The 20,377-nt window shown below is 44.0% G+C and overlaps 1 protein-coding gene and 1 long non-coding RNA gene across 6 annotated transcripts in view; one reads left to right on the top strand and one right to left on the bottom strand.

Moving 5' to 3' along the window:
• LOC132018098 (uncharacterized) overlaps window positions 1-9,416 on the bottom strand; it is a 29,190-nt gene extending 19,774 nt beyond the window's left edge. The window contains exon 1 of the long non-coding RNA XR_009404449.1: window positions 9,337-9,416. This is a non-coding gene — a long non-coding RNA (uncharacterized LOC132018098). The remainder of the gene's footprint in view (window positions 1-9,336) is intronic.
• A 113-nt stretch (window positions 9,417-9,529) lies between these two features.
• Window positions 9,530-20,377, top strand: part of RNF8 (ring finger protein 8) — a 31,914-nt gene continuing 21,066 nt past the window's right edge. For 2 of the 5 annotated variants that reach the window (XM_059400565.1, XM_059400563.1), the window contains exons 1-2: window positions 9,530-9,758; window positions 16,988-17,116. In XM_059400565.1, coding sequence (XP_059256548.1) covers window positions 9,648-9,758; window positions 16,988-17,116 — 240 coding nt within the window. In that variant the 5' untranslated portion in view covers window positions 9,530-9,647. The remainder of the gene's footprint in view (window positions 9,759-16,987; window positions 17,117-20,377) is intronic. The other 3 variants (XM_059400562.1, XM_059400561.1, XM_059400564.1) reach the window with 3 other exon arrangements.

The following is a 20,377-nucleotide window of genomic DNA, read 5'->3' as shown; positions in this document are numbered from 1 at the left end:
TGGGCAGGGAGCCTGCTTCTCCCTCTGCCTCTGCCTGCCTCTCTGTCTGCCTGTGCTTGCTCGTTCTCTCTCCCTCTGTCTCTGACAAATAAATAAATAAAATCTTTAAAAAAAAAAAAAAAATTATCAAACCCAAGGAAGGGGTTAAGGGAACCCCCCAAGTTAGAGCCAATTGGTCAGTATAGCAGTGACAACCTGGGGGATAGGACTGGCATCTGAAGTAGGGGCAGTCTTTAGGGACTGAGCCCTTGTGGTTCTGTGCTAGTTCCAGGTGGTGTCAGAATTAGTCTAACTGGATGCCCACTGGACTGGTTGGTATCCAGGTATTCTTTTAGGTGTCTCTCATCTTTTGCTGCCTCTGCTGCTGCGAGGCCCCCTTACCTGGGAGCACCTCTCAAGTCAAAGCTGTAAGACTAGACGGAAATATTTTGAGAAACTAACCCCCTATGGATAGTTTCTTCAAGCTTTGTGTCTCTCCCTAATTTGCCTGCTTGTTTACTTTTCAGAATTCTCAGGTAGTTCTATTTTGTCCAGCATTTTTGGTCATCATTAGTGGCAGAGAGAGATTTCAGTGGGCTTACCCCACCTTGTCTAACACCAGAAATCCTCGGAAGGTTTTCGTCCACAACCTACAGTTGAAAACACGTTTTACATTGAGCCCAGCACAGAACAAACACAGACACACAAATAATGAATGTTTCACGATCAGTATGTCCCCTTCATCTGTGTGCTGGCCTAGGACCTGTTCTGTTGTATTCCACTTTTCAAAAATGCTGATCAAGGCTCATTACTGAGTGTTAACTTGAATTTTGAAAAACACAGCTCTGCATGTGACTACTGAAATGGGAGAGAGAAGCCTGCTGCTAGCTGAAATAAACTTGAGCACGTTTCAACAAGTCCTGAATAATAAATATCACAGCTGATAATGCAATAAATTTGTAAGTCAAAAAAATGTGATGAGAATTGCATTATAACCTTGGATTATAGAACTCAAGGTTCTCTGTGTAAGAAACATTCCCACTCCCTCCCCACCATTCCCCAACTCTAGACAAAGGTGAATTGAATTAGAGATTTCTATGTTTTTTGTAGTCCAAAAATAGCCAGCGCAGGGTGATAGGATTCAGTTGTAAGTCACCCCAAGCTTATTTTATATTAGGCACCTGATACCAAGTATTAGTTGCAAAATAAACAGCCTGAAGCCAGCTCTGTAAGGAGAAGAAAACAAGGCAGTAATTATTGATACCTGATTCCCACAGCCTTCTTTCCCTCCGTCTTGCCTATCTTCTCCTTTCCTCCCTCCCTCTCCTCCTCAATAAAATCAGACAGGTAATAAATATTTGAAGTGGGTACTGATCCTTGGCAAGTTAAAGGATGCAGGCGCTTAAAGTAACAGCCCAAGGCCCAGCCAAAAAGGAATGTAGTAGTTTCCTCCAGTACTACTTTCACGGACCTCTGAAACAGCCACCTTTTATTTATTTATTTGAGAGAGAATGAAAGAGAGCATGAGAAGGAAGAAGGTCAGAGGGAGCAGCAGACTCCCCATGTAGCTGGGAGCCCGAAGCGGGGCTCCATCCCAGGACTCCAGGATCATGACCCGAGCCGAAGGCTGTCGCCCAACCAACTGAGCCACCCAGGCACCCTGAAACATCCACCTTAATTACTGATTAAGCTATCTCCAGAATAGAATGAACTTGATGACTCATTATACCTACTTCCAAAATATAATAAACCTGATTAAAGGTATCAGAAATATCTTACAACTGTGTACTGAAAGCGCTTTGTTTACACAAAATAGCACTTAATACACAAGCTGCCCAAAGCAGATGGTCCCCTTTTCCCTCCTCACTTACTTCTGGTTTTCTAAAACATTTCCCTTTCAAAAATAAAAGGCGTCGTTCCCTGATTCCTTCAGCGCAGAGTCTTACAGCTGGGGATGGGCAGAGAAGAGATGATGGAATGAGTAAGAAACAAGAGGGGCTCTTGAGTGGCTCAGTTGGTTAAGCATCTGCCTTGCATCTGCCTTTGGCTCAGGTCATGATCCCAGGGTCCTGGGATTGAGCCCCGTTCTGGGCTCCCAACTCAGTGGGAAATCTGCTTCTCCCTCTCCCTCTGATGCTCGCCCTACTTGTGCGCTCCTGCTCTCTCTTTCTTTGTCAAATAAATAAATAAGATCTTTTTAAAAAAAATGAGTAAGAAAAAAGGAAGAGTGAGTGAGAATGTGGAGCCATGAACCGCCCCCCCCAACACACACACCCCAAGGCTGGATCACTTCATCCGGGATCTTACCTCCCCCCAGACACGCTGAAATCCTCCAAGTCTAGAGAACCCATTTGTGTTCACTGCCCACCCCACCCCCAAGATGACAAAATGCAACAGTCTATTGAAAAGTCGGCCTGTGATCTCAGGATTAGAGAGTACCAAAGAAGAAACAAAGGACTTCGCTAGAGATGCTACATCAAGAGTCCTTTCTTTGCTCGATCTTTTGAAAACATAATAAGAAAAAGTTCTGCCTCACCTCTATTGAACCTCACTGAGGGGAACCACGCTTCAAATCAATGGGCAGAGCCATGCCACCAAAATGGATCAACCCTTGCTCACAGAGAAAACTATTTGCTTTAGATGTTTTTTTAAAAACCCATCTTGCTTACAGATGGGTAATAGAAGTCTAAAATTGATTGAAGGGATTTCTAACTCTATAATAAACCAATTTAAGGAGGAGAAGACACCTTGTTTTCTATCTTTTAGACCAGAGAACATAGAGAAGACCCAGGGAGTGAAACTTTATACCTGCTGGACGTGGCCTCTGCAGCCGCTGGTGCTCCATCCTTCTACAATCATAGCTCACAGTGATTAGGTACTAACTACGTACCAAGCAAAACTACCTTATAGGAATTCACCAGATTAGTCCTCTTAACAATCCTACAAGTTGAGTGTTACCCTTATCATCGCCCTTCTCTTATAAATGCGGAAGCTGAGGTTTGAAGACAAGTAACCTGCCAAACATCTCCTGTCGAGTAAGTAGTTGAGCTAGGATTCGAACTCAGGCAACCGGGCTCCAAACGCCACACACCTCCACTGCCAGGAGCCTCTAAGTTTCCCACTCATCTAAGGGCTGACCTTACACAAAAGCCACAGAATGAGCAAAATGTGATCGCTTATACTCCACCCTTTCCCGCCACCTCTATTCTGGGGAGATAAAAAGAAAGGAAGTGGGAGAGAGGAAGAGGAAGAGAGGGCTTTGTTATGATCATCATTTCTGTTCATTAGCACGTGTTCTAAAGTCTGCCAGAGAGACCTAGCTGTCCACCAAAATTCATGCTCCCCTTTCTAAGGAATAGAGTAGTTCCTGGGAACTGGCTGATCAGCCAGGGATTAGGTTCCCCAACCTGTCTTGGAGCTAGGTGGGGTCATGTGACCAGTTCTTTCTAAGAAAATGTGAGCCCAGGGAAACGCATGTCACACAGGGGACAAGACAGTTAAGAAGCTGGTGTGCCTTCCCCATTCTATCTTCCCCTGGTTTGCTTTGTAGACCGCTGAGGACTCTAAGCCCTCCAGGATAAAAGAAGTCTGAGTTCCTGAACGACTCAGTGAAAGGCTGTCCAGGAACACCGGTGGACAATTAAGTGAGTAAGAAATAAACTTTTATTGTGCTCAACCACTGAAACTTGGGGTTTGTATGTTATAGCAGCTAGTGTTGCCCTAACTAATATAGAAACAGATAAACCAATGACTGTCCAACTGCCCTCCCCCACACCTTTCCTGTTCCAGTTCTGTACTGCTGTAGAACAAACTATGCCAAAACTAAGTGGTTTAGCACAACCATTGTATTATGCTTACAGACTCTGGGGCAGGAGCTCAGGTGGGGCACAACAGTGGTGACAATTCAGGGATCACTATTCCACAAGGTCTGGAGCTTCAGCTGGAAAGACTCAAAGGCTAGGGGTGACTCACTACTGGGGGCTGCTATCATCTAAGGACACCTTCATTCCCATGTCTGCCAGTCAATGCTGGATATCAGGTGGGACCTTGATTGGAGCTGTTTGCCAGAACATCTACTTGTGGCCCATTTGTGTGTTTGTTCTCTCCACTTCCTAGTGGGGACTGTGTTCCAAGAGCATCCCAAAAAGGCTGGGTGGAAGCCATATTATCTTTTATGGCATGACATCATTTCTGCTGGTGTTGCATGCCCACCCACATTTCTAGGGGAGGAAATGTAGATGCCATCTCCCAATGGGAGGAGTGTCAGTGTCCTGTTGTAAGAGTGTGTGGGATGGGAGATCTTGTAATTATCTTGGAAAACAGTCTGCCTTTCCATGGTTCTCTCCTCCCTTTCCCTCCCTTCTTCCTGCCCTGTGCTTCCTCCTCCTCCTCTTTTTTTCCTTTCCCACTTCCCAAGCCTTTCTGCTGTCAACCCTTTCTAACATTCTGTTCAATTCACATTAATTGAGTGTATGTAGTGAGACAGGTGTCAGACCCACAGATACAATAAACACCCCTACTTCCTTCCCTGCATCTGCTCTCTCTTTCCCCTCCATGTTCCCTCTTGAGATGGGTATAATGCAAGGTTTCTCAGCCTTACCACTACTGGCATTTGGGACTGGATGATGCTTGTTGTGGAGCTGTCCTGTGATCTGTAGGATGTTTGCAGCATCCCTGGCTTCTCATCACTGGAGGGCAGTAGCACCCCTGCCCCTGTCAGGACAATTAAAAAAATGCAATGCTCCCAGATATTGCTACTTGTCCTAGGGGGCTGGGGGACAGCCCCAAGATGAGATTCACCATTATAAGGGAATAAACAGGGGTGCCTGGGTGGCTCAGTTGTTAAGTGTCTGCCTTTGGCTCAGGTCATGATCCCAGGGTCCTGGGATCAAGCCCCGTATCTGGCTCCCTGCTTGGCGGGTAGCCTGCTTCTCCCTCTCCCATCCCCCTGCTTGTGTTCCTTCTCTCACTATCTCTCTCTCTTCCTGTCAATTAAATGAATAAGTAAAATCTTTTTTTAAAAATGGGGAATAAACAGGGGAGACAGAGTTAATAAAACCCCCAAATCTTGGAAGGCAGTATCTCCAAACTATTTTGATCATGCACTCTTAGCAACAATAGAAGGGCTGAGGATACAGCCCAACATATGCATATTTATTTATTTGTATAAAGTCTATATATCCTCTGTGTTGTCCTTTTATGTAAGTATAAAATATCCACAAAAGTGGACTTTTTTAAAAGGATGGGATAAAAACGTAAGTAGATACCCGAATATATCCTTCCCACAAGCAAATGGCTCATCTTGTATACTCTCTGGAAATGGCCAGTCCACCTTAAAGACCACTGCTGGGCCATATTGAGTACAGCCTTTGGGGCTAGACAGGTAAAAGCTCACAACTCTGGCTTCAGTTCCCAGGACTGCCATTAATGAACTGAGTTACATTTAGTCAGTCAATAAAAATGTCAGGAATACAACTGAAAATAAGACATCACTCTCAAGAAGCTTATGGTGGGGAGATCTTGTGCAACCCAATTGTCTCAGGTTCCTCATAGGTAAGTGGAGCTACCTGGCAGCATGGTAGTGAGGATCAAGTAAGGTAATATATAAGAAGCATATAATAGGTACTCATAAATAGTAACTACTAATTCACTGTAGGGCCATGAGTGGTAACGAAAGATTGGAAAGAGCCAAACTGTGTATCACTCAAGGACTGGTTGAAGAAACAAGGGTACTTCTGCACAACAGAGTACTACACAGCTGCAAAGAGGACGGAGGAATATAGATCTGTCCTGCAATGGAGTGATTCCTAGGATATGTTGTAAAATAAAACGAACAGGGTATAGGGGAGGGTCAAGAAGATGAAGCACAGGAGACTTTTAGGGCAATGAAACTATTCTCTATGATACTATAATGCTTGACAGTACACATGTGCCAAAACCCATGGAACTTTACAAAGTGAGCCTTAATGTCTATGAATTTTAAAAGATCATTGTAGGAGGTCAGGGGATCCTAGAGAGAATGCAGAGCATGACAAAAGAATCTATGAAATAACTTCTTTGAAGTAGGTAGGGGGAAAGGGTGGCACCTAAGTAACTTTGGAAATGAGTGAAGTCTGTAAGACTAAAAGTCAAAGACCTGGGCATAAGTAGTGCATTCTAGTTCATGAAGTGTTTGCCATAAAGTGTAGGGGTTAACAATTCTGAAAACACTGTATGTATACTGGCAATGATGATTAGATAAATGGATGGCTTATGGTGGGAGCCAGGCTTTTTCAGTTTTAGAGTCGAAGGTTACAGATAAGCAAGGGTAGGGGGATGATCTGAACAATCCAGGGGCGAGGTGGTAATGCTTTCGAGTAGTAAGCCATCTGTATGCATATATTGAGCTTACCAATGGAGATATATGTGTTACTACACACATACATACCTACATACAACATAAGTGCATACATACATTTTAAACATTCATAGATACAGGGATATGTAGAAGTTAGTATTCATACAAATATTTACTTCCCTGTCAGCTGAGAGAACCTAGGAGCAGTAACAGTGGCAACAAGCGCACTTAGGGTCCAGGCTTGGTTTCTAATTCCATTTCCCAATGGAATAACAAATCCATTTCCCAATAAAAGGAAACAGGGCTCCTTGAGAACTGGTTGACTCTAGGCCTAGAACATCTTGTGCCAGAAAGTAAGGGTATGCTCTATAAAGCACAATGATGCAAGTATGTCAAAGGGACAATGTAGCCAAAGTTAGGAACAATTTGAGCAATAAAATAAAGTGGTATTGGATTATAAAGCAAAGTATAAAATAAGTATCCATTAGTCAATACCAATATGAATAACTGGGGAGAAGAGATAAATCTCCCATGCAGAAGAATTATTATTATTTTTTTTAAGATTTGTTTTAGAGAGAGAAAGAAAATGGGCGAGTGGGGGGAAATGAGCGACAGAGGCAAGAGGAGAGGGGAAGCGGACTCCCCTCAGAGCATGGAACCTGATGCTGGGCTTGATACAGGGCTCGATCTTGACCCTAAGGTCATGGCCTGAGTTGAAACCAAGAGTGAGACACACACTTTAACCCACTGAGCCACCCAGGTGCCCCTCCAATGCAAAAGAATTGTAAGCAATTTATGTAGATACCCTGCTCTTAGGCAAGTGGAGCAGAACTCCTCACTCCTTTTTTTTTCTATAATTTTTTTGTTTATTTGACAGAGACAGCAAGAGAGGAAACACAACCAAGGGGAGTGGGAGAGGAGAAGCAGGCCTCCCGCTGAGTGGGGAGCACCACACAGGGCTCAATCCTGGGATCCTGGGATCATGACCTGAGCTGAAGGCAGATGCTTAACAACTGAGGCACCCAGGCACCTCAACTCCCCACTCCTTAAGTGTAGGCTGTGTGTGGTGATAATTCCAAAAAGCAAAGTCTGCAAAAGGGGAAAGGAACTTTACAGAAGAGAAAGCTGACAAACACTACCTCAGCCAGATGATCAAGATTAACATCAGTAGAAATAATTCATGTTGATAGTATGTACCCTCAGTATGATATGATGAGAATGACATTTTACCTCTATGGTCTTCCTCTCTAAAACCTATAGACCCAGTCTAAGCATGAGAAAAACATCAGACAAATCCCCGTTTAGGGACATTCTACAAAATACCTGGCCAGTATTCCTTGAAACTGTCAAGGTCTTCAAAAACAAGGTTCTGAGAAACTGTCACAGCCAAGAGGAGCCTAAGTGGACATGTCAATGCAATGTCACGATAGCCTCTGGATGCACTTGCTGTTCCTGGATGGAATGCTAAGTGGGGGATGGAGGCACCAAGAGACATATAATCCACAGCCTAGGGAAGCATTTGCATGAGTACAGTTGTGGCTCCCACCCATTTTCCTGACCCTCTTTGACATCATAGTCTGAAATTCTTTTTCTTTTTAAAGATATTTATCTATTTATTTATTTATTTGAGGGGGAGTTGGGGAAGAGTAGAGGGGGAGAGGGAGGGACAAGCAGACTCCATGCTGAGCTTGGAGACAGTGTGGAGACCCTGAGTTCCTGCCCTGAGCCAAAACCAAGAGTCACGTGCTTGACCAGCTGAGTGCCCCTTAGGCCGAAATTCTTGACCTGACCACATCACACAGATAAAACTCCAGGCTGGGGTTGCAACTATGATTAGGAAATTAGAACTGAATTTGTATTCTACTCTACCATTTAACGTGTTCCTTGGAGAAGACTGCTAAACCTCTCTGTGCTTCTTTTCTTATCAACCTTAAAATAAGAATTATTGTTGTAATCACTGTCATCATAGCGTTTGTGGGGAGCATATAAGATAAAGTATGTAGGGTGCTTGGCCTAGTTCTTGGCACTTTGTTCTCAATGTTAGCCCTTTGCTGTTGTGCTTTGTATAATTCATTTAGTATATATATTTCCCCTGACAGAATTTAAGAAAATTGTTAACCAGGTATTGGAAAATGGAAAAGACAAGAGAGGGTATTGAGTTATCATGGAGATACTCTCTACAGGGAACAGCTACCACATTATGCTGGAGGGACCCCCCCCCCCCCAAAATAATAATAATTTCAGGTGGTGGTGGTGTTTTTAATAGCTTTATTGAGGATAGTTTACATACCATAAAATTTGTTCAATGGAAGTGTATGTAATGCTTCAAGGACTTTTCAGTAAATGTATATAATTGTGCAATCATCACCACAATCCAATTTCAGAACATTTCTATCACCTTCCGAAATTTTTTAATGTCTGTTCTGCCTTTAGTCCTGGCTCCCACGCCTTGCCCCAGATAACTGATTTCTGCCTCCATAGATTTATCTAATATAAGTTTTGAAAAATTCTGTAGTAAAAGGATGTCATGCAAAACAGATGCTATTTAGGAAGTCTCAACACATTTTGTGCTCACTCGCTTCCTCTTTTCTTAAGTAAGCTCTGCACCCAAGGTGGGTCTTGAACTCACAGCGAGAGATCAAGTGTCTCTTCTACTGACTGAGCCGGCCAGGTGCCCCCAGACTTAACATATTTTTAAATTATCACAAGTTTAAAGTTGCTTTAAAGTTGGTTAAAGTTTCAGGTAACATGGAACTCATCATAAAGCAAAATATATATATATTTTTAAAAATTTTTATTTATTTGAAAGAGACATAGCGAGAGATGGAACACAAGTAGGAGTGAGAGAGGGAGAAGTGGGCTGCGGGCTGAGCAGGGAGCCCCATGCGGGACTGGACCCCAGAACTCTGAGATCATGACCTGAACCCAAGGCAGACGCTTAAGGACTGAGCCACCCAGGCGCCCCGCAAAATCAAAATTCAAAAGGTGGGGGTGAGTAAGGTAAGAGAGATTCCACCTACCCGCGGCTAGGACTCGGGTGGAGGTTCTGGAGAAAAGCGGCTTCCGGACAACCCTGGTCCACCTGGGCCTAAAACACCGCACACCTGTGCCACCCTCGCCACCGCCTCCTTCGCGCAGGCGCAGTGACGCCAGTTTACTGGCGGAGCGGGCGGGGCGCGAAGCCCGAGCGGGTGTTCACATCGATCGCGAGCGCGTAGCGATTGCTTCTGTCTGTTGTTTAGGTATGGCGCCGGCGACAAGCCTGAGAGGCGGCGGGAACCCGGGCGGGGGTCTCGCTCTGTGCTGACGGCGACCCAGGGCTGAGTGGGCTATGGAGGAGCCCGGCTCGTTGGTCACGGGAGACCGCGCCGGTGGCCGAAGCTGGTGCTTGCGGCGGGTAGGGATGAACGCCGAATGGCTGCTGCTGGAGGACGGAAACGAGGTGAGGGGGAGGAGTCCTTGGGCAGGAGGAGGGGGTTGGAGGAAGCAGGGCCGGGAGGTAGTCAGGGGGCGTCCGGGCGGGAGGGATGAATGGAAGAGAGGAGGTGGGAGCCGGCGGGAGGGGAGAGATGTGAAGAGGGGTTCCTGAGGGAGAGGAGGAAGGGGTTCTGGTGCGAGCGGTTGGGGGGGGGGGGGGGGGGGGCTAGGGGTTTGAAGGGGGGACGTGGGGACTGCTCGGGAGGAAAGATGGCCCCTCTGAGAGAGGCCTGGGCCTGCCGTGCGAGTTCGGGCGGGAGTCAGGGTTGCGGGAAGGAGCTGTTGGAGGGGCTGGGCGAGGGGTGGGCGTGGAAGATGTGCGGACCTGCTAGCGTTTGGAGGGGAAGGAGACGACTGGGTTGGAGAGGGGACTGAGACAGCCCCTGTTTGGATCGGACGGAGCCCTGTGGTGTCCGGCTCTGACGGCGGAGCTGCTCCAACTTCCACACGGAATCCCGAAGCGCCCGGTGTCCGGGGTGGGGGGTGGGAGCGGAAAAGCATGAACTTTCTAGAGTTTCTTTTGAGAAAGACTGTGAGGTTAGGCCATGTCCTTCTAAAAGCCGTAAATATTAATGTAAAAATGTCTTCCTTTAAAACTCTTGAAAATTGACGCTTTGGGAGGGTCCATTTTTATCCTGTGAGTCTTGGTACCGGCCGAGTGGCACCCCCTGAGGTGGGTTGGGGGTAGGGATTCAGAAATACTAGAGCTGTCTTCTCCAGAGGTCGCTTGTAATGTTTTCTAATGCATGAATGCAAAAAAGGAAAAAGAGGAAGGGTGAGGCACGGTTCCAGTTGGAGGCCGCTGGTGTGGTGCTTTAGAGAGAGTGATAGAAGAGGGAGCAGAGCGAGTTGGAGTGCTGTCCGCTCTGGAAGGAGAGCCGGATGGATCAGGGACCAGCTTGTGGTGGTGACTGGAAACCACTTGGGTTTTGGAAATAGTTTGTATGAAAAATAAAGTAGTCTTTTGATTATTATATATGTTTAATTATATGGTTTTTCTATAAGCTACGTAGTCTCAGTTCAGTCTCCCAGATATTTATTATTTATGCTTTTTGGTGTATTATGAGAGGGACAAATAATAGCGACTTTGCCCTGAGAGAGTTTATTGCTTGGATGGGGAAGACAGTTTTATACAGTGAAACGATCTGAGAGAGCCATGCAGGCTGTACAGTAAGTGCCAAGACATGTATTATTTAGTACTGTCCTAGAACAGTAGTTCCCCAAGTCAGAGATGGTAGTCCGGTCCAGCCTTAACTGCTAGATTAGGAAGTTTTAAATGGTTCCTTGGCTGCTGTGATTTGAAGAACAGCAGGAAGACACCTCTTCCCCCAAATCTCTCTTCTATCCAGGTATCAGTGCCTGGAGTCCAGATTAGGCACAAATTCTTTTCTTTCTTTTTTTTTTTTTTTTTTAAGATTTTTTTTTTTTAAGATTTTATTTTATTTATTTGACAGAGAGAGATCACAAGTAGGCAGAGAGGCAGAGAGAGAAAGGAGGAAGCAGGCTCCCCGCTGAGCAGAGAGCCCGATGCGGGACTCAATCCCAGGACCCTGAGATCATGACCTGAGCCGAAGGCAGCAGCTTAACCCACTGAGCCACCCAGGCGCCCCTTTTTTTAAGATTTTATTTATTTATTTTAGAAAAAGAGACTGAGAGCCCATTGGAGAGAGGGCAGAAGAAGAGAATCTGAAGCAGACTCCCTGCTGAGTGCAGACTTGACATGGGGCTCTATCCCACTTCACAGGACTCAATTCCACAATCCCAAGATCATAACATGAGCCAAAACTGACAGCTCGATGCTCAACCAACTGAGCTACCCAGGCACCTCTCAGCACACATTCTTTTAGCTTGAACATTGACCTTTCCCTGCCTGGCTTTTTCCAAAAGCATTTACCTTTGGGAAGCTTAACAAATGAAGATATTTACACCTAAATATTAGTAGCTATTCCCTATTTTGTATTGGGTTTGGGCTTTTGTAAGTATTACTTAATCTGAGCCCTGCAAGTGTCCCACACTCACACACAGCCCTATAAAGTACTTAGTCAGTTGTGAACATTCTTTCATATTCAGTTGATGTGGCCTAATTCATTACTTCTGAATAGCTTGATAGCACTGGGAGTGGAAATAGGAGTTGGGGGCAAAAAGAATTAAAGCCCCTGTAGCAAAAGTAAGAGGAATTGTAAAGTGTTCCTACATGTATTTTAAACCTTTGGATAATTTTGTGTCGAGCCACCTCTGTGGGGAGAGACACATCCAAACCAAAGTGAATGATAAAGACATAGTAGGAAGACTGGCTTGCCTGGGGTGCAGTTTAAGAGACCTGCCAGGCTTGGGTGTCTGCAGGGTTGGTTTTAGGAAGTAGTTGGAGCATAGCCTGCAGTGTGTATGAAGAGAGGTCTGAATTAAGACAAGAGATGAAGTCTAACTTATTTTAGTGGGCCCGAAACCATAGCACAAGGTGGTGTGCACAAGATTTAGGAGGTGTACTTATATGATTTAGTTATAGCAGCAGAATCAGTTTCCTGCCTTTCCAGTACCCCTCAAAGTCTCCTATTTCCCAGATAAAAGAATAAAACAACGTTCTTCTCATTTCACTGGTGGGAATACAGCAGTAAATTGTCTGTCTGAATGGGTGTACTCAAACTTCCTTTTTTCCCCCCCAAAGAGGCCTTTCGTTTGCCTTTTTTTGTTTTTGTTTTTGTTTTTGTTTTTGTTTTTGTTTAAGTAATCTCTGCTCCCAAAGTAGGGCTCAAACTCAGGACCCTGAGATCAAGAGCTGCTTGCTCCACCAACTGAGCCAGCCAGCCACCCCTGTCCTTAAACTTCTTGAACCAATCCAGAGAGTTTGGGGGAAAAACAAATTAGGTAGAGATGTATTGTGAATTATCTAGGTCTTACAGGTATCTAGGTCTTTGGGAAGAACCATATTATTCTTGTTTTTCTCTTTTTCTTTTTTTGTATTTGGTTTTCATGAAGCTTTTTTGCCCTAAGGTCTTGGAAAAGGGAAAGGATGGTTCTAGAGTATTTGCTGGCCATCTGGGAAAGAATAGGAATCATGCCCAGGAGAAATGAGCTAGCAACCAAGATGGGTAAGAACAATGGCTTGCAAAACCGTTGTAAATAGGAACAGCCCCCAACACTTGCATAGGTGGTTTGTTGGCACTCAGTTCCCATGGGAAATTTACTTTTATGTGCAAATAATGCTGAAATATCTGGATAAGCACACCACAGACTCTAACCTTGGTGTACCTAGGTAAATTGTAGGACCAGACTATAAAGGGAACGACAAAAAAGAGTGGTTCCTTACTTCCCTGGATTCAGAGTCTGTAGGAGACCATTTCAGAAAAAGGCACTCATCTCCCTTTTCTGCAATACTTTATCCAGACAGCTCTCAATGGCAACCTGGCTGTCTCCTCTCAAGTATTAAAATGGCCTGTGGAGTACTTCCTTTATTAGAAATAAAGCTACCAGGGTACCTGGGTGACTCAGTTGGTTAGGCAGGTGAGTCTTGATTTCAGCTCAGGGTCATGAGATCAAGCCCCATTATAGGCTCCATGCTCAGCGGTCTTTCAAATTAAAAAAAGAAAGAAAGAAAGAAAGCTACCTACATGGAAATTCTTAACTGTTCCAGGATGACAGATAAACCCTTAAACATTTCATCTCTAAAAAATTTTATAAATAAATAAGTGATTTTAAGTGGGCTCCATGCCTCTCCTGGGGCTTGACCTCATGACCCTGAGATCAAGAGGTGTATGTTCTACTGGCTGAGCCAGCCAGGTGCCCCTAAACATTCCTTTTTTTTTTTTTTTTTTTTTTTTTTTTTTTTTTTTTTTTTGACAAGAAGTAGACAGGGGGGGGGAGGGGGAGGGGGGGGGGGGGAAGCAGGCTCCCTGCTGACCAGAGAGCCCGATGCTGGGCTTAATCCTAGGACCCTGAGATCATGACCTGAGTGGAAGGCAGAGGCTTCACCACTGAGCCACCCAGGCACCCCTAAACATTTCATTTTTATCCTTTATTTTTTAAAATATTGTATTTATTTATTAGAGAGAGACACAGTGAGAAAGGGAGCACAAGCAGGGGGGGCAGCAGGCAGAGGGAGAGGGAGAAGCAGGCTCCCTGCTGAGCAGGGAGCCAGATGTGGGGCTCAGTCCCAGCACCCGGGGATTGTGCCCTGAGCTGAAGGCAGATGCTGAACGACTGAGCCACCCAGGCTCCATATGTATCTCTTAAATAAATAAATAAATAAATAAATAAATAAATAAATAGACTTATCCTTTAAATTTATATATATGTAATTAAATATCCTTTAAATATATAATATAGATATATTCAGGAGAAGTTGGATAGTAAATGGCATTTCTGGCAAACTGTTCAAAGAACTGAAGAACTGGGATGCCTGGGTGGCTCAGTTTGTTGAGCAGCTGCCCTTGGCTTGGGTCGTGATCCCAGGGTCCTGGGATTGAGTCCCACATCTGGCTCCTGGCTCAGCAGGGAGCCTGCTTCTCCCTCCCACTCTTCCTGCTGCTCTGCCTGCTTTTACTCTCCCTCTATTAAATGAATAAATAAAATCTTAAAAAAAAAAAAAGAACTGAAGAACTTAAGTCAAATTGTAAGAGTTCCTGGCTGCTGCACTATAGTTTCCAGTGATAATAACCCAGTTTCCAACTTCTGACCTGAAAAGTGCTCATCCTTGAATCTGGGAGGACTCTCAGAAGCTCTTTATTCCTTTATTCACTCACACATATTTACTAAGCACTGTCCCAGGTACAGAAATACAGTGGTACACAAGATAGATAAGGTCCCTGCTTATGAAATTTATGTTTTAGTAAGGGGTAGGGAGTAGGTAAAGGAAACAAGATAATTTTGGATTGTGGTAAGTGCATACTAACAAAATGAAGGAATGCAGTGGTGGGGGAGGGAGCAGGCAACAACTTTAGGGTAATCAGGGTAGGCCCTTGAGGTGTTGAAACTTGAAAGATGAGAAGGCATCCCTACAGATGTCTCAGAAGAGTGTTCTAAGTAGAGGGGACTGGAGGAAAGACCTTCAGGTAGTGGTGTTTCTGACTGTAATATGAGATAAGACTAAAGAGCCGTAGGGGTTGGGACATTCAGGCCTTACAGGCTATGGAAGGAAGTTTGGATCATTAATGTAGTTTGGAAAGAAGGGAAATGGTCTGTTTTAAAGATTTTGCATTACCACTCCAGCTGCTGTGTGGAGAATGAAGTTGGTCGGAGTAAGGGAATGCAGGGCAAGAGTAAAAACAGCTGGAGGAGGTCAGGTTGTTTGGACTAAGGTATTGGCCATAGAGATAGAGAGAAGTGAACAGGTTTGGGTTATATTTGAATTACAACCAGTAGAATTTGCTGATGATTTGAATGTGAGGAGGTGGGACAGAAAAATCAAAGATGGCTCCTGGGTTTTGGGCTAAGCAGTTGCTAGTGTCAGTTACTGTGATGGCAGTTTTAGGGGAAGCATTGACTGGGGGCAAGGAGAGTCATGATGGTCTTTGAGGAACTGAGGAGGACTGGCATGATTCTGAAAGATTTTCAAAAAGAACAAAATGGGTAACTTTTAGAAAACCACAGGCCATTTGGCTTACTGTTCTTAGCTAAGGTTGTGGTATGGGTCATTATAGAGGTGGCTTGTACACCAAAAAGAAGCAGCAGGGGATTCTAAGATCTAAATCTCAGGGGAATTTCATTTTCTTCCTTGACAGGGTTATTATAAACTAGACTGGTCCATCAGAAAAGTGTGACAGATAAGAACTGAGGCTTCTTTGCAACCTTTTTCCAAGGCTCTCGTGCTGTTCTCATGGATAAGATAGAAAATATGGACTTGATCCAAAGACTTTTGGTTGAATTACAACTGGTTAAAAGTGTACCCAGATAGTGTAGTGGAATGTTTACTAGGCTTCCCTGGGAGCTTTGCCTTTGGCTACCTCCTGTTTCAATCTTTATATCTGTGTCTTAAATGAATGTTTAGAAGGCCTCATATCAATATGGTGGATGAGTCAAAGCTGGAAGGGATATTGAGTATGTCTGATGGCAGATTAAAAATTCAGAAAGGTCTTGACAAGCTCATGCGATAGGCTGAACTAACAAGATGAAATTTAATAGGAATCAATGTAAGGTCCTGCACTCGAATCCAAATGTACCAACTAGTCAAGTATAGGACAGAAGAGACATGACTTAGCATAGCAATTCTTGGAGGAAGGTTAGACCAAGAAATTTAATCATTCCTAAGCCTGAGGATACATTGACAGCATGATAGATCTGCTGTGAAAGCTAATGCAATTTATATGCCCCAGTGATGATATCTAGAACTGGGAAAGTGATGCTTGAATTTGACTGTGTTATAAAAATTATTTTTTTAAAATGTGATATCTAGGAATAAAAATAAACCAGGAGCCCCTTAACAGATGTATTAAGCTAGCAAAGGGATGCGAACCTATGTCATGGGAGTTAAGTTTGAAGTAACTGGGAACATAGGGCCAAGAAAAGAGAAGACTAGGTGGATACTATATAGCTGTCAAGTGGAAGGGGTATTGGAGATTTTTTCATGGTGTTCAGGGGAGAGCCAGAACCAACGGATGGAATTTATAGGAAGAAAGATGCCAAATCAAGGCCATTGAAAAACTGGAAGGACTGTCTTGTATAGAGGCTGTAGTTCTTGGCAGCATTTAAGACTAGTTGATGGGGTATGTGGAAAGGATTCCTCCATCTCATGATGAAAACTCAGGGTCGTTCCAATCCTGACATTCCATGACTAACTTCACTCAGCTGTCTCTTCTTGTCAGAACTTCTTGCCTTTTTCTACCTGGTGGCTCCTGTGGTATCAGAAGGAGATAGCTGATACGCAGTATGGGTTTTATGAGGGTCTGGTTTCATAAGTCGGGATGTGTGAATATTGCTTCTTTTTTTTTTTTTTTTTAAGATTTTACTTATTTATTTGACAGACAGAGATTACAAGTAGAGAGGCAGTCAGAGAGAGGAAGGGAAGCAGGCTCCCTGCTGAGCAGAGAGCCCGATGTGGGGCTGGATCCCAGGACCCTGGGATCATGACCTCAGCTGAAGGCAGAGGCTTTAACCCACTGAGCCACCCAGGTGCCCCTGAGTATTGCTTCTTGACAAGATTGTAAAGGACCTCCCTTTCAGCAAAATGACTGATTGTCTCTTACGTTGTTGTCTTCCTAGGTGACGATAGGGCGAGGATTTGGTGTCACATACCAGCTGGTATCAAAAATCTGCCCTCTGATGATTTCCCGAAACCACTGTGTTTTGAAGCAGAATGTCGAGGGCCAGTGGACAATTATGGACAATAAGGTACAGGAATCTACAGATGCCTAATGACTTTTACTAAATTTTTGTTTATTTTTAAATCACCTTTTTTTTTTTTTTTGCATAGGTAATACAGAATATAAAATTAAAAGGTTCAAAAGTAAGTCTTCTCCCCTAGCCACCCAGTTGTCTTCCCCACAACCATTTCTGTATGCTGCTGCCAGAGATTAGGTTATACCAAAATAATTTCTAATGACATGAACAAAAGTTCATTGCTTTGAAGGAAACTCTTGAATTGGGGCAGTAGGTCCTGCTCCAGAAACTAGACTAAGTTACTGGAGGAATTGGCCTTTGTGAGTCACAGGTACAGAGACCTTGGGAAAAATCTGATGCATATTCTGGAGTACGCATATAGTTTAGAGCACTGGGAGGAGGAAGGAGCTGAGCTGACTGCACTTAGCTCCTTCCATTCCTAGTACCTTTCTATCAGAGCAAAACTCCCACCCCCTCTTAAGTCCATTTTATATATTCATGTCTTGAGGAAGACTTCCTTTGAATACAGGACTTTCCTGCTTTAAACAGATTTGAAAAGCACTGGTCTGGTGTGAATACTAAGGGAAGTGAAATAGTGTGTAAAGCCCAGCAATTAGGAAGCACCTAAAGTGCAGATACACAAGCACACCCATGGGTACTGTGGAAATAGAGACTGTGTGCTGAAATTCGAATGTTGACAGCTAAGTCATTAGGAAGTAGGAAATGTCTTCAGACACCATCTTACTCTGCTCTGGTGGGAAGGGTTGTACAGGTTTCTGTTAGAAGGAAAGGTAGTAAACGGTCTGAGACCAGTTCTGAGGTGTGTGTGGTGGGTGAGTGCAGGGGTTACCCTTACACCGCCAAACAACGCTTGAGGCTCCAGCTGAGTGTCCTGCTATTCATCTTCTGGTAGTGTCGGATTCCACAGGTTAGCACCTGTGCTTCTGACTAACAGCTGTAGATTAGAGGCTCCAGGTATGCCAGTCACAAGTCCAAGTTGTTTACTTGTACTTCTAACCAACTGGAAACAGTTGGTTCTAATGACCTCATCCCCCTTTGGATTTGATTAATTAGCTAGAGTGGCTCACAGAACTCAGGGAGACATTTGTTTATGTTTACCAGTTTATTATGAAAGGCTAGGAACAAAGGATACAGATGAACATCCAGGCAGAAGAGATGTGTAGAGCAAGGTATTTGGGAAAGGGCATAGAGCTTTCATGTCCTGTCTGGGTGTGCCATTCCCTCAATACCTCCATGTAGTCACCAATCCAGAAGCTCTCTGAACCCATCCTTTTGGGTTTCTATGGAGGCTCTATTACATAGCACAGAGTTGATTAAATCTTTGGGCATTGGTGATCAATTCAATGTCCAGCCCCTCTCTCCTCCCAGAAGGTTGAGGGGTGGGACTGAAGTTTCAACCTTCTAATGATAGGTTTGCTTCCCTTAGCAAATAGACCCTACCATTAACGTAACCTGGGGCTGGACCAGGGTTGCCTCATTAACATACTAACAGACAACTTTCTGTCTCACTACTTGGGAAATTCTAAGAGTTTTTAGTAGCTCTGTGCTAGAAACTGGGATAAAGACCAAATATGTATTTCTTATTATAATTCACAATATCACAGGTACCCCGCAGGCCTGCCTCATTTTGCATTCTTAAAACTGCTAGATTTAAGCTGTTGAGAAACTACCTTCCTGACTAGGATGAAGTTAAGTTGGCACTATGTTGAAGGAGAGGGTCTGAGTGCTAAGTAAATTGGTTTGGCACTCTTGGCAAGTCATTAGGAGTAGAATGGGAATCTGTGTGCTGTAAAGAGGGCCTCAGAGATGATCAAGTTTAACCTCTTCTGGGAACAGAGGAATCAGAGACCCAGAGAGAGAAATTGACTTGCCCAGGCCTTCTGACTGGTTGAGTGAGTGCATGAGCCAGGGCTCCAACTCAAATAAGTCTCTGCTATGTCCTATTGTCAAACACCTATGAAGTACATTAATTTGCTCTATAGTTTTGCCCTGCTTTTGGAAAGTTCACATTACCTATCCTACATTTTGCTTTTACAAAAGACCTGCATTGGTGCCTGTATTTGCTAATGAAAAGAAATCAGAAGAGGATTTTCATTTTTACAAAAAAAAAAAAAAAAAAAAGGCAAAAATAGTATTTACCATTTGTTTTGCAGTGAGCTGTGATAGAGGCAGCACACACCAGAGCCTTGAGAGTGGCCCTGCTAAGCTCTTTCCCAGGGAACTACAGTCAGCATCTCAGCGTCAAGGTGCCATAGCTTTGAACTGTGTCCGTGAGCATCTGTACTTTAATCTCGATTTATTTTGTGCATCCATTAGCAGGTGATGTCCTAAGGTAGCAGAAAAGCCTATGAGAGGTTATATTTTGAGTTTGGGAACAATAAAAAATTTTCCATATAAGTTAATGATAATTGCTTTGCTTTACACCATTGGGTTATGAAGAAAGGAGACATGGGAACACTCTATTTTTTGAACATCAGGGGAAACCTGTACCAGTTGTAGGATTAAGAAAAAATTAATGATGCATATCTAAGTCATAGATGCCAGGTTTTAAAGGCCCTGCAATAGCTTATATCAGATCACCTTAGGAAAAGGTGCTTTCCTTATCAGAATTGGCTGTCTGAGAAATGGGGTTGTAGTATTAGAAAGGTGAGTTCTCTCATGCTTCTGTCCTTGTTATATGCAGTATGGATGTGTTCCATTTATGGGATAGTGGATTTTGAGAGGTTGGGAAGCCACCAGCTGACTGATTTTAGTGTTCCTTGAACATCAGCCTCAGGGACACAGAGACAGCCCACTCCAGCCACAGATCATGACTGCTTCTGGGCTGCTTTCCAGCATTTGCCATGTACCTTTTCTTCTAGGGCTGTTGTTACCATGAGACTCCTCTTTTAGGGTTCAGACAGATAATGCAGAGCAGAGGCAGGCTCCTGATTCTTCCAAGTCTTTGTTGGCTTAAGCCTCTTAGCTTTGATTCCATTTGTGAGGTAACTGATTTTTAAGAGAAGCTGTGACTCGAGTGTTTGATGGAGCAACTGTTCTTACAGGTAAAAGCACCCCGCCGCCCCTGCCTTTTTTTATCCTTAACAGATGCTCCTTTACTTGTGACTTCTTTCTGGCATGATGCCTTGGTAGTCCTCTTCTTCTGATGAAGGATTTGAATTTCAGGTGCAGGACATTATTGTTATGGTCATATTTGAAGTCACTTGCCAAGTCTTTTCAAGAGGTAGAGATTTCTAGTAATTCAAAACTCAG

Source organism: Mustela nigripes, chromosome 5 (assembly GCF_022355385.1).
Source record: "Mustela nigripes isolate SB6536 chromosome 5, MUSNIG.SB6536, whole genome shotgun sequence".
Lineage (NCBI taxonomy): Eukaryota > Metazoa > Chordata > Mammalia > Carnivora > Mustelidae > Mustela > Mustela nigripes.
This window is presented reverse-complemented; position numbering and strand designations above follow the sequence as displayed.